At 39.5% G+C, this 14557-nt stretch overlaps 1 protein-coding gene across 1 annotated transcript in view; it reads right to left on the bottom strand.

Moving 5' to 3' along the window:
- SLC18A1 (solute carrier family 18 member A1) overlaps positions 1-9572 on the bottom strand; it is a 49567-nt gene extending 39995 nt beyond the window's left edge. Inside the window, 1 exon segment of the mRNA XM_016193928.1 lies at positions 9529-9572. Within this exon segment, the coding sequence (XP_016049414.1) occupies positions 9529-9572 (44 nt within the window).
- Positions 9573-14557: the final 4985 nt, after the last annotated feature.

Consider the following 14557-nt stretch of genomic DNA (forward strand, 5'->3'; position numbering starts at 1 on the left):
CCCCTTTACTAGAAGTTTCCCTATTCTTTATCCATCTGAGAGTATAGACACAGGTTCATTATGGGGTGCAGAAGATGGGAGGTCTAGCTTCCATAAATTTTTACTTTTAGGTTCCTGATTATTAAGCAAATTGTTCTGATCTATCTTAATGCTTTTCAGCCACCAAGTTTCAGATGCTACCATGATGCCAACCTGAGTTCCCTGGACAGACAACCTCACCAATATGACCTCTACCTCTCCAGAGCCCTACATCACTAGGGAAAGACAGGAACAGGCTGGAGGTATGAACTGCACTGCGATTGCCCATGCTCAGTATAGAAGCAATTGCAGAAGCTAGATCTTCCACCATAAAGAATTTTGATCCATAACCCCAATCTGTTTATATCTTTGCCTAGTGGGGTAGGGCTCTGGGGAGGCAGGGTTACAGGACACAATGATGAGGTCCTCTGCCCAGGGAAGTCAGGTTGGCATTATGGTAGCATCTGAAACTTGGTGGCTGAAAAGCATTAAGATATAAAGCAAAACAAATTATTTAATAATCAGGAACTTGAAGGTAAAAATATAGCAGATGACATTTAGTGTCTTCATGTTGGAAGAAGCTAGGGAGTCTATATTGGGTATATTCTAAGGGGCCCATGACTTTACTAAGTTTTCTATAGGCATATTTTATTTACTACTCAAATAACAGTAGAAAAACTGCAATTAAAAAGTCAACAGAGGGAGACTCCAAAGCAGCTGCTGGCTTGACCTCTGAGGACAACTGCTACAAAGCATAGGTTCCTGGCCTCAGCAGGACTGTGAACAAGACATTCTAAGCATGACATAAAGGAGGTGACTATAACTCCTTTCTTTTTGCTCTAATTTCTAACCCAAATTGAGTTATTAAATAATTTGTTTTGCTTTATATCTTAATGCCCCATACCCCCATAGCCAGAACCCAGGAGTAGGGAGCTGCTGCTAGCAGCCTTCCCACTGATCTTCTTTGTTTACCAAGATTCCTGGCCCACCATATGCTGCCTGCAAGAATCCCACTTGACTCAACAAGATAAATACAGACTTAAAGTGAAAGTATGGAAAACTATCTTAAAGGCTAATGAATCACAAAAAAAAAAAAAAGGCAGGAACAGCCATTCTCATCTCTGACACAATAGAGTTTAAATTAAATAAAGTAATAAAAGATAGGCAAGACCATTAAATAATGATTAGAGGATCAATCAACCAGAAAGACTTAACAATTGTTAATATCTATGCAAACAATGAGGGACCATCTAAATACATCAAACACCTACTGAAATAACTACAAAAATACATCAATAGTAATACAATACTAGTGGGAGACTTTAGCACCCCACTCTCACACTTAGATCAACAAAGCAGAGAATCAACAATGAAACAAGAGAATTAAAGGAAGAGATGGACAGATTAGACCTTCTGGACATTTTCAGAGACATTCTTTTCAAATCCACAAAACACATACTCAAAGATAGACCACATGTTAGTCCACAAAGACAGAATCAACAAATTCAATAGTATTGAAAAAATTCCAAGTATCTTCTCAGACCACAGTGGAGTAAAGTTAACATTTAACAACAAACAGAAAATTACTAAAAGACACGGAATTTGAAAACTAAACAACATGATCCTTAAGAACCACTGTGTCAGAGTGACACTCAAGCAAGAAATTCAAATGTTCCTAGAAACAAATGAAAATGAAGACACAACCTATCAAAATATTTGGGACACAGCTAAAGCAGTATTGAGAGGGAAACTCATAGCCATACAATCACATACTAAACAACAAGAAAAAGCGTAAACAAACGACCTTACTGCACACCTTAAGGACTTAGAGAAAGAGAAACAAATGAACCCTAAAGCAACCTGAAGGAGAGAAATCACTAAAATTAGAGCAGAAATAAACAACAACGAAAATAAGAGAACCATATAAAAGATCAAGGAAGCCAAATGTTGGTTCTTTGAAAAATTAAACAAGATTGACAAACCCTTAGCCAGACTCACTAAACAAAAAAGAGAGCAGACTCAAATTCATAGAATTGTAAATGATAGAGGAGATATCGCAACTGACACCAGAGAAATCCAGAAAATCATGTAAAACTTCTATGAAGAACTATACACCACCAACCTAGAAAATCTGGAAAAATGGAAGAATTCCTAGACTAGAAACATATGCTCTTCCAAAATTGAACCAAGAAGAACTACAAAACCTAAATGCACCAATCACAGACAAAGAAATCAAAACCATTATTAAGAATCTCCCCAACAACAAAAGTACTGGACCAGATGGCTTCACAAATGAATTCCACAAAGCCTTCAGGACACAGTTAATACCCATACTTCTAAAGCTTTTCCATGAGATCAAAGAAACAGGAACACTCCCTTCCACCTTCTATGAAGCCAACATCACCTTGATACCAAAAGCAGATAGAGACACAACAAAAAAGGAAAGCTACAGACCAATGTCACTGATGAACATAGACGCCAAAATATTAAACAAGATCTTTGCCAACTGGATACAACAGTATATCAAAAAGATTGTTCATCACAACCAAGTGGGATTTATTCCAGGAATGCAAGGCTGGTTCAACATATGTAAATCAATGTCATTCACCACATCAATAAAAACAAAGCCAAAAACCACATGATTATCTCAATAGATGCAGAGAAAGCCTTTGACAAAATCCAATACCCATTCACGCTCAAAACTCTACAAAAAAATGGAAATAGATGAGAATTTCCTCAAGATAGGGGAATCCATATATAGCAAACCTACAGGCATCATACTCAATGTACAGAAGCTGAAAACATTTCCCCTCAGATTGGAGACTAGACAGGTCTGTCCACTATCACCACTACGCTTCAACATAGTATTGGAAGTTCTTGCCATAGGAATCAAGCAAGAGAAAGAAATCAAAGGAATACAAATTGGAAGGGAAGAGGCCAAATAATTACTATTTGCAGATGATATGATAGTATACATAGAAAAACCTAAGGAATCCAGTAGAAAACTACTGGAAATTATTATGCAATACAGCCAGGTGTCAGGCTACAAAATCAATGTACAAAAATCAGTGACATTTCTCTATGCAAACACTAAACCTAAAGAAAAAGACATCCAGAAATCACTCTCATTCACTGTTGCAGCAACATCAATTAAATACCTAGGAATAAAGCTGACGAAAGAAGTGAAAGACTTTTATACTGAACTATGAGTTACTAGTCAAGGAAATAGAAACTGACACCAAGAAATGGAAAGACATTCCATACTCATGGATTGGAAGTATAAATATCATCAAAATGAATATTCTCCCCAGAGCCATATACAAATTTAATGTGATACCCATCAAAGTTACAGCGAGATTCTTTGAGAAAATAGAACAAAACTATAATAATTTATCTAGAATCAGAAAACACCTATAATTGCCAAAACCATCTTGAGGAAAAGAAACAGAAATGGAGGCATCACACTCCCAGATCTCAAACTATATTACAAGGCCATCATCATCAAAACAGCCTGTACTGAAACAAAAATAGGCACACACACCAGTGGAGCAGATTTGAAAGCCCAGACCTAAACCCCCACACCTATGGACATCTAATCTTTTATAAGGGGGCCCAAAGTATTAAATGGAAGAAGGAGGCTCTCTTCAATAAATGGTGCTGGGAAAACTGGGTTGAAACATGCAGAAGAATGAAATTGAACCACCTTATTTCACCAGAAACAAAAAGCAACTCCAAATGGATCAAGAACCTGGATCTTAGACCGGAAACTATTAAATACCCAGAGGAAAACATTAGTGGAACACTTTCCTGTTGGTCTATTTACATAATCACTGTTTTACCTGAGATCCTTCCTGCCTGCAGGGCACTGGTTTAATCCCACTGGTTTGTACTCTCTTTTCGCTCTGCCCCCTCTCCTAGGCACACCCTACCACTACCTTCCTGGACAGTATAAATGCACATGGACAAAGCCAGCATTGCAGTGCTTCCCAACTCATCCATGAGTCCATGGTCATCTCTCTCCCACCCATGAAGCTAGCCTGGCATCTGGCGCCTGAAGAGGGACCAGCACTTTTCCACCTAAACCTCAAGGGCATCTTTGGGGAAACAAACCCAATTGTAAGGAAGACTGAAGCAGAAACAAACCAGTGGGACTACTTCAAATTCAAAATCTTCTGCACAGCCAAATAAACTATCACACAAACAGAGACCCCTCACAGAATGTGAGATCTTCACATGCCATACATGAGACAAAAGACTAATCACCAAAAACAAAGAGCTCAGCAAACTTAGCAAAAAAAAAAAAAAGCAAATGACACCATCCAAAAATGGGCAGAGGAGATGAACAAGACATTCACTTCATAAGAGATCCAAAAGGCTAACACACATATGAAAAACTGCTCCAGATCTGATTGTCAGAGAAATGCAAATAAAGATAACATTGAGATACCACTTCACCCATGTGAGAATGGCATACATCAAATAGGACAGCAGCAACAAATGTTAGAGAGGCTGTGGAGACAGAGCAACCCTTCTGCACTGCTGGTGGGAATGTAAATTCGTCCAACCTCTGTGGAGAGCAGTCTGGAGAACTTTCACAAGACTAGACATAGACCTACCATATGACCCAGTAATTCCTTTCCTGGGGATATACCCCAAGGATTCCATAATGCCCAATCAAAAAGATATGTGTACACCTATGTTCATAGCAGCACAATTCATAATAGCTAAAACCTGGAGGCAACCCAACAGCAGATGAGTGGCTGAGAAAGCTGTGGTACATATACACAATGGAATACTATGCAGCTATTAAGAACAGTAAATCCACCTTATCTGACCCATCTTGGATGGAGCTAGAAGGAATTAGGTTAAGTGAACTAAGTCAGAAAGACAAAGATGAGTATGGGATGATCCCACTCATAAACAGAACTTGAGAAAGAAGAACAGAAAGGGAAACTAAAACAGGATCTGATTAAATTGAGAGTAGGGCAGCAAATTAAAAACCCTGTGGTGAGGGGGAGGGTGGACATTTGGCTTTCTGGGACTGTGGGTGGTGGGTGGGGGTGGGGGCTTGGGGCTTGGGGGTGGGTGAGTGGGATGGGACACAGTCTTTTGGTGGTGGGAATGTTGTTTACGTACACTTTGATTAAAGTGTAGTCATATAAATCACTATTCAATTAATATGAGGGGGAAAATTGATCATATGTCTAGAACTTTTTAAAACACAGACTGAGTCTTTTTAATACATAGCTGAGTCTTTGATATGTTGACTCTCTCAAAATCCTAGACCAGGGAGAACAGAAGCAAATGATGGCACCACTATATACAAGATTCTGGGTATTAAACAGCAAACCTTAACAAAGGGACTTCTCAAAGTTAACCCAATCACCAAATAATGTGATGATAACAATAACTATCCACTGTCTTCTTGAACCCTAAGACAACAGGAACTTCACATTTCCAATATAGAGCCTATATTTCCCCCAGTCCTAGAACCTTAGGGTGGGGCCCACTTTCCTTCATGCTTCTCTCAATTGGTATCAAATAATATTGCATCCACCGATCACAACCTAATCAATGCAATCAGTGCCACCCCAGCTTGCTTCACTTCAGACTGTGTCCAGAGACTTCAGGTGTGGAATGACAACCCTTCATCTTCATCACTAGGGTAAGACCTTTCCTTTCATAGTATTCTCTAATTCCATTCCAGGTGTTCAAATCCCCAATAAAGTCCCTAATTATGTCCCCTGAAATAGAGCATATGTTCACACGTGTCCATAAACCAGGGAAAAATATATACCTGAAAGCAGAAGTATACAAAAGTCTGCAGAGAGTATCCCCTCCAACATTTCGTCTGCACTATTCCAGCCTTAAGGTCCATGATTTTTCAACAATTTGTTTGGTTTTGTATGTTAACTCTCTTTTTAGCCACCAGGTTCCAGATGCCAGCATGATGCCAACCAGACTTCCCTGGACAGATGACCCCACCAATGTGTCCTGGAGCTCTGCTTTCCCAGAGACACACCCTACTAGGGAAAGAGAGTGGCAGACTGGGAGTATGGATCAACCCGTCAACGCCCATGTTCAGAGGGGAATCAATTACAAAAGCCAGACCTTCCACCTTCTGCAACCCACAACAGCCCTGGGTCCATACTCCCAGAGGGATAGAAAATGGGAAAGCTATTAGGGGAGGGGATGGGATATGGAGACTGGTTGGTGGGTATTGTGTGGAGTTGTACCCCTCCTATCCTACGGTTTTGTTAATGTCTACTTTTTAAAATAAATAAATAAATAAATAAATTCACCAGAGAAATGTAACAACTTAGACTATAGATATGTAGGCTAGTGAATTCTAAACCCTTGATGAAGACTAATTTTCATCCAGAACAGCCTGTTGAGAGAAACCTGGAAGTGAAATGAAGGTTTGAAACTCTATGACAGTGGTTCTGTTATCATTCCAGTTTAGGTGGGTGGCACCCTACATCATCAGACAGATAACTTTTTCTCTCAGTCAATCTGTATGTATAACCTAATTGCACTTAGGTCTGGTTCACATGGCCTGCTGCTGCAGTGGTTGAGCCACTCACATCCACAGAGTACCTCTGTTTCTCACTGCTTCCTTTTTCTTTTACAGTTTAACAATCAGTTCAGACTTCCTCTAATATTAAATAAATGTCAGTGTTCTCAGTCTCAGAGTGGAGAGGCTTAGTTCCTGTCATATAGGCTTCTGAAAAGAAGGCCAGAGTTGTGTCATTGATATCTTTGATTGTCATGGCACTGTGGATCAATAGAACCAAATCTGTGATTTTAAAGATAGGGAATTTCTGTGCCTGGTAAAAACGAGGGAAGGTTCAGGAAAATGCAGTGCTTTAAACAATAAGAGTCAAGACTTCATTGATTTATTTTATTTTAGGGATATTAGTGGCACAGTATTCTGCAGTGGAATAGCATAATGCCAGAGAGGATGATCGTAGTGTGGAAGCGCTCGCGCCCCATGAGGAGCTGGCCAGTCTTGCAATGATGTTATTCCTCGCGCCCACCTTTGCTGCAGTTTTTATGAGATGTTCTTGAAATGACAGAGTGCGATCGAGAGTAACGCCAAGATAGACTTGCTGGGCTTCATGCTGGATTCTTGTATCATGGGAGACGTGCTAAGTATACGCCTTGTCTTGATGCTGAATGCGAGCAACTACTAAAGCAGTATGATGAGTCGGGCGACCCAGATGTGGCTGACCATCTCATTGCCTCCCTGGGTGCAGCACGCCAAGCCCTCTGGCAACAACTCATGGAAAGTCTGAACTTCACCCACTCAAGTAGGAAGGCCTGGAAGCTTCTTCACAGTCTGGGTGCCGGTAGCCAACCCCCTCCCATCTCCCATCCTCCCGTATCTCCAAACTCAGTGGCCAGTCACCTAACTCAAGTTGGACGTGCTAAGATCGACCCAGTCTGGAAAAGAGAAATTTCCCATGAGTGGTCATCCCACTTCCGGTTATCTTGTCCATCTCCAAAACTCTCCCTTTATACTGTCTGAACTGGAAGACACTTTGAAGAGGGTTAAACCGGGAACAGCTGCTGGCTGTGATAACATCACCCCAGAACTCATTCTTAACTTGGGCCCCGTGGCAAAGAAGTGGCTCACTTCATTCCTGTCCCACATCTTGGAATCTGAATCTATGCCCAAAATTTGGCGTCCTGTGAAAATAATAGCAGTTTTGAAACCAAAGAAAGACCCAACACTGGCTGCCAGCTATAGACCAATTTCTCTCCTCTCTGTGTGTTACAAACTCCTTGAGAGGCTTCTTCTGTCACATATTTCTCCTCTTACAGAGAAATTCCTGTCACCCGCCCAAGCTGGTTTCCGCCCAGGAAGATCTACCTGCGAACAAGCCCTGGCCCTGTCAACTTACATTGAAAATGGATTCCAGAAGAATTTAAAGACGGGTGCTGTCTTTGTTGATCTCACAGCTGCCTATGACACGGTCTGGCACCGTGGTCTCCTAGTCAAGATCTCAAGATGCCTGCCTCCATGGGTGGCCAACACTATATCGTTTCTTCTCCAAAACAGAAGATTCCGGGTGCATCTGGGTGACAAGTCTAGCAGATGGAGACTTGTCTCAAGTGGCCTCCCCCAGGGCTCTGTTCTGGCTCCTACGCTATTTAATATTTACATCAATGACCTTCCAGAAACTTCTTCAAGGAAGTTCATCTATGCCGATGATATCTGCTATGCAACTCAGGCATCCAAGTTCGACATCCTTGAGGAAACTCAAGGAAACTCATGAAAGACATGTCTCTGATATCTGATACTGTAAAAAATGGCGACTAATCTCTAGCACTGCAAAAACGGTATCATCTGTTTTCCATCTACACCATGCCTCGGCCTCGCGTGAGCTTAATGTGCAGCTTGGCGATACGAGAATCCGGCATGAAGCCCAGCCAGTCTATCTTGGCGTTACTCTCGATCGCACTCTGTCATTTCACGAACATCTCATAAAAACTGCAGCAAAGGTGGGCGTGAGGAATAACATCATTGCAAGACTGGCCAGCTCCTCATGGGGCGCGAGCGCTTCCACACTATGATCATCATCCCTGGCATTATGCTATTCCACTGCAGAATACTGTGCCCCAGTATGGTTCCGTAGCCCCCATGTCCACTTGGTCGATTCCAAATTATATTCCTCCATGAGGATAATTTCTGGAACCATCCATTCCACCCCAGTTCCATGGCTGGCAGTCCTTAGCAACATCGCTCTGCCAGATATTTGTCGGGATGAGGCATCATCTAAGTTCATTTCCCACATCTACGCTCGACCGGACCTGCCAATATACGCGGATATCTTTGCCCACCCTGTCCAACGCTTGACATCTCGTCACCCAATCTGGTCCCCTACGCCTACACTGAACTTCTCTGTTCCAGACTCTTAGAAACAGAGTTGGCAGTCAGCTGAGGTAAAGAACAAACACCTCATCACAGACCCCTGCAAGCGTCAACCCGGCTTTAACCTAGCACGTTATGATTGGGCCCTCCTCAGTTGCTAGCGAACAGGCCATGGCCGGTGCGCTGCTATGTTCCATCGCTGGGGAGCCAGAGTCGACCCAAACTGCCCCTGCGGCTACAGACAGACTATGACCCACATAGTCAATGACTGCCACCTCTCCAGATTCAAAGGAGGTCTCCAAACTTTACATCAGGCTCAACCTGACGCTGTTGACTGGCTACGGAAGAAGGGCAAACGTTAGAAGAAGAAGTGGCAAATTTAGCAATCAATATGTAGAGTAGGAAAGTCAGCCTCTTTCCACCTCTCCATTCTCATGAGGAGCCAGTCCTTCAGTCTAAATGTCTTTGGATTAGGACTGCGAGGGGAAGCCTGCTGATTTCTATTACAACTAGAACTTGGGAATAGGTTGCCTTAGTAGGACTTATTCTTTAGTTCTAATTGTTTCTCTCCTACTACCATAGTCACTGCCTCTTGTTCTTCAGTATAGAGCTAGTCCTTATGTCCACACACATACTTGTCTTTTACTTTCACCATGCTTTCAAACACCTTCCTCTTCATTACTCTGACAAGATTCCTTTCTTTCTAGTTCTTTTCTGCTTCTCAAAATGTCCCTTCAGAAATTCTCCCTTAGCCATTTTCAGTAATTATCTGGGCATACTAACTCTGCCAGAAGTGAGTCTGGCCTACTCTTCTCAGGAAGTGCCTCCCTATTTGCATTTAACAGTTAGTACTTCTTCATTTCCTTTAGTTCTCATTTTAAAGATATGCAGGAGTTGGCTATGAAAAGACAGACCAAAAACTAGAAGCAGAGATACATTTTATGAGAATTTTCACATTTCTCCTTGAATTATAGTTCACTGTTTCTAAAGTGTTAGTTGCTTAAAGGTAGTGTTTTTTGCTTACTCAACTTTGTATCTCACACAATACCTAGCATCTTTCCCAGCAGAGTTCAATCACTATTTTATTGATGATTATGATGATGAAAATGATGATTGTAGTGAATATTCTTGAGTCTGTGATTTAAAAGATAGGGAATTCTGTGCCTGGTAAAATGAGGTAAGGCTCAGGGAAATGCAGTATTTTAAACAATGAGAGTTAAGACTTCATTGAGTAATTGTATTTTAGGGACATGTGGCAAATTTAGCAATAAATATAAATAAGACTTACAGTGACTTTGGAAGCTCTCTGAAGAAGAATTGCTCTTTCCCAGATCCTCACTGGTTAAGAATAAGGAAATTCAACCTTCTATTTGGAATTCAGCTTTAAAACCTATTCATCCTTGGCTGTGTGAGCAGACTTCCACAAGAAGAGCAGAAGGTTTTGAAATTCATCACTGGGATTTTGACCTTGATAGCTTTAGCAATAATTTTTTTGTTTATTTTTTCTTTATTGAAGGATTACCTGGCTGATTATCTTTCCAGTTCAAACTGTATTGTTTTAAACAGAAGCACCTTAATCTTCTTAGTTTTACTTCTGATTTTAAAAAAGTCTATGCCCCCACCCAAATCTGACATAGAGAATACAAAAGCATCTCATATCTTTGAAAAAGGGACTGTTCACACTTGTGTATTTCTCTTAGAAGATATGTTTTAAACAGACAACAACAAAAATAAAATGCTGAAACTTCAAAAATATTCTACTTCACACCATCAGTAATGATATGACCTGTATCTGGTAAGAGAGCTCCCAGATATTAGCCTCTTCTTAGATTTACACATTTAAGTATTTACAATGTTTGCTTTGTAGTCATACTTGTGATAGCAGGGAGCCCTCTACTGTTCCCTTTTCTATAACCTAGCATTAATACTAATATGGAATAAGACCTACATGTGTTTTCAGGAAGCCAATGTACATTTTCCAGCATATAAATTTTATTAAACACCTAAACATCAGAATTAAAAAATAACCAGCTTAACAATGAAGAAAGACACACACATACACATATATATGTAAATTTCATTGTGAAAATTTTAAAGAATTTCATACTAGTTTATGTGTTGTTTATGGAAATAAAGCTAATTTATTTAACTTGTTATTTTCTTCACCTTTTCCTTGATCATAATTTTGCAACCAATTTGAAAGATGCATATTATACGCAAAAAATTAAGCAAGAACTACTTTTCCCGTATCCCTCTTCTATAATTTTCTCCCCAAAATTATTAGAAAAATGAGAATAAGCATTTGCATTTCTGTTTGATATCTTGGCTGCTGGAAGCCATCTTTTAAATCCTTAAGAATAATGGCATGAAATCTTTCCAAGGGACATAAAGAGATTCAGAAATAGAAGGAACTGAACACCAAACTCAGATCATAGTGTGTGTAATGAGACAGTCAACACTGAGACGGGCTGGTGACTGTGAGTCACATGTTCTGACCACATCCCCAAGTGTATGGACCAATCAGTCTTGCATTCCTTGGGGGTGAATTAAGAATAGGATTTTGACAAATAAAGGAAGACAATAACCATCATACAATCTTAGTAGGACGAGTGTTCCTTAGGAAAAAATCCTTCATGCAGAAGTATAATATTAAAGAACTGTTTAACCCTAGGAAAGAAGCAACATATTTTCACTCATCTAATAAGTATTTGTTAAATACTGCGTGCAATTTACCTTACTGGGTACTACAGCTAGAAGACAAAGAAATTTTGAGAAATGCTTTCTAATTAACACAAATTAATACCCTATAGTTTCTTTTCAGATCACATATATAAATAAGTCAGGAAGAAATACACTTAAAAAAGAGACTATAACAATTTGTAATTATTGTAGTCAGGTGAGTCCACATAGTAGTCGTGCTAGTTGAAACATTGAACCTTCGAGATTTTCCAAATACATTATACAATTTTCTTATAATGCCTAAAAGTTTAGTTTTCTTATAATGCCTAAAAGTTTAGTTTATAACACTTAAAGTTTAGTTTTAGTTCAGTTACAGCTGCATCTCCAGGACTTAGAACAGTACCCAGTACACATAATAAGTTGTCTAAACATTTATTTTTCAGTTATTTAAATATTTGTTAAACAAATGTTGGGTTTGATATTTTGCTTATGCAAAAAGGAAGAAAACTGTCTAAATAATAAAAATCTTGAGCTACTCCCAAAATAAAAGAACAAAAGAGTAATAATAGCTACCAGTCAGATATTCATGTCTGAAATGCACCTAATATTTTGAAAAATTAGCATGAGAATATCAGGAAAAGGAATTTGTTATATATTTCACTTGAAAAATCATGCAGATTTTAAAATTAACATATAGGGGCTGGGAGATAGCTCACCCAATAAAGTGCCCATTTTGCTATGTGTGAGGAACTGCATTCAATTCTCTGGGATTACATGGAAGCATCATGTACAACAAGTGCCTCTTCTTGTCTTTTTTTCTCTCTCTCTTTCTGTCTGTATGGAAGCCATAAAGGTCTACTGAGCTGCATTGCTGCATCTCTCTCTGTCTCTCCTTCTCTGTCTCCATCTCAAATTTTTAAAAAAAGAAGAAAAGAATGTCTGTTGGTACTGGTGGAATCATAAATAAAACGATAAAATAATTACATATTTTATTGTTATACATATGAATTCTACATTGATAAATTTTGCATGTAGTTTTAACTATTTAATTCTACTGATTCTAACTCCAAATGTCTTTTAAATGTGCCTTGGAGTTTAATTTATTTAATTCAGGTAGTGATTTTCAAAGCATTGTATGTTTGGGGAGCACTGGTTCATACTTCTTCAGATGTATAGTATCATATTTCACTCAGTATCCTAGTACTTCAAGAGCCCATTGGATTCTCCAACAACTTTGTTACCAAATACTCTATACTCCTGTCAGAATCCAAAGATTGTGCAGTTTGTCCTGATTTATTATGTTGGAGGATTTATTTTATCTCTACATTTAAGACTTACTGAATTCTTCAGAGGTTTAGGAATACATATAACCGTAATAGGCCATACCTTTGATAGGCATTTAGATTATGTAGTTGCCATTATAAAAATGTTCCACTGAATTTCTCTGTTCTTATGCACATGACATTAATCAAATATCACACAATGTAGAAGAAAGTATCATATAATTGAAAGCATTCCATTAATTATACACACGATTATTATTTAAATGTTTGCCTTTATTTACGAGTTTGCCTTTATTTAGTATGTTTTAATCATAAGACATACTAAATGATTTAAAATCTCACTAAAAGTGGTTCAGAGGTATGATTTAAAAGGGCATGACAATAAAATACCAATTTGTGTAAAGGGCTTGACAATAAAATAACAATGCTGTATTAAAATAGACTTTAAGGCCCTTTGGAATATAACTAAAATAGGCCTACTAGCTATCTTCAAAACAGAGACCCCAAATCTTCATCTGCAATATTCCTGCCTTTAGTCAGCAACTAGTCAGCAACTTGTTTGGCTCTATATGTTAACTCTTTTTCAGCCACCAGGTTCCAGATGCTACCATGATGCCAGCTGGACTTCCCTGGACAGACGACCCCATCAATATGTCCTGGAACTCCACTTCCCCAGAACCTCACCCCACTTGGGAAAGACAGAGGCAGGCTGGGAGTATGGATCCACCTGCCAACACCCATGTTCAGAGGGGAAGCAATTACAGAAGCCAGACCTTGCACCTTTTGCACCCCACAATGACCTTGGGTTCATACTCCCAAAGGGTTAAAGAATAGGAAAGCTATCAGGAAAGGAGATGGGATGCGGAGTTCTGGGGGTGGGAATTGTGTGGAGTTGTATCCCTCTTATCCTATGTTTTTGTCAGTTTCCTTTTTATAAATAAAAATTTAAAAAATAGACTTTAGATAATCAATGTTCTCTTGATTTATTATACACCAACATTACATAACAGTTGAAATCTTAAAATTTCCCCCTACATACGAATGTGATTATTCTCCTTTAAGCATTGTCTTATTATAACATACATCTCCTAATGGAATAATACTTTTAGTACTCTTACTACTTTCCATCTCTTCAGTTTTCACTATTAAAAGCCCCTCCTAAAACGCTTTATTTGACTTCTAAAACATTCTCTTAGGGTTTCCTCAACTGTTACTGTTTTAAGTGAGTTTACCAAATACTCTTCCTTTGTCCATCCCCTAATTCAGGGGCCATTAAAAATGGGTCTTTAGCATTGTCTCACTATTCACTAACATTTCCTGATTCGGCTCTTTTATTTCCACATTGAAACATGTTAAATCACAAATAGTTCTCAGTTACATACACAGACCAACAGATATCTACTTTTGATATTACAAGGAAATTTAACTAAATATTAGATTCCCTGGGAACAACTTTTCTCTTTTTTTTCACCACCAGCAAAGTGGCTTCCCTCCTTTCTCTCATAAAATTTGCTTTCACCTCTGGTCCTTCTTCTCCGCGGCGATGACCTTCTTCCCCTCACCCCCGCCCCCAGCACGCTGGTCAGCTCCTCCAGATTGCCTTCTGGGCTTTCCCCGCCTCCGCAACCTCCAGTCACGAGGTTGCGGACGCTGAGCCGCAAAGGGAGCAGAGCGAGGCGGGGGCTTTCAGTGCGCTTGCGCT

The sequence above is a fragment of the Erinaceus europaeus genome, chromosome 19 (assembly GCF_950295315.1).
Source record: "Erinaceus europaeus chromosome 19, mEriEur2.1, whole genome shotgun sequence".
Classification (NCBI taxonomy): domain Eukaryota; kingdom Metazoa; phylum Chordata; class Mammalia; order Eulipotyphla; family Erinaceidae; genus Erinaceus; species Erinaceus europaeus.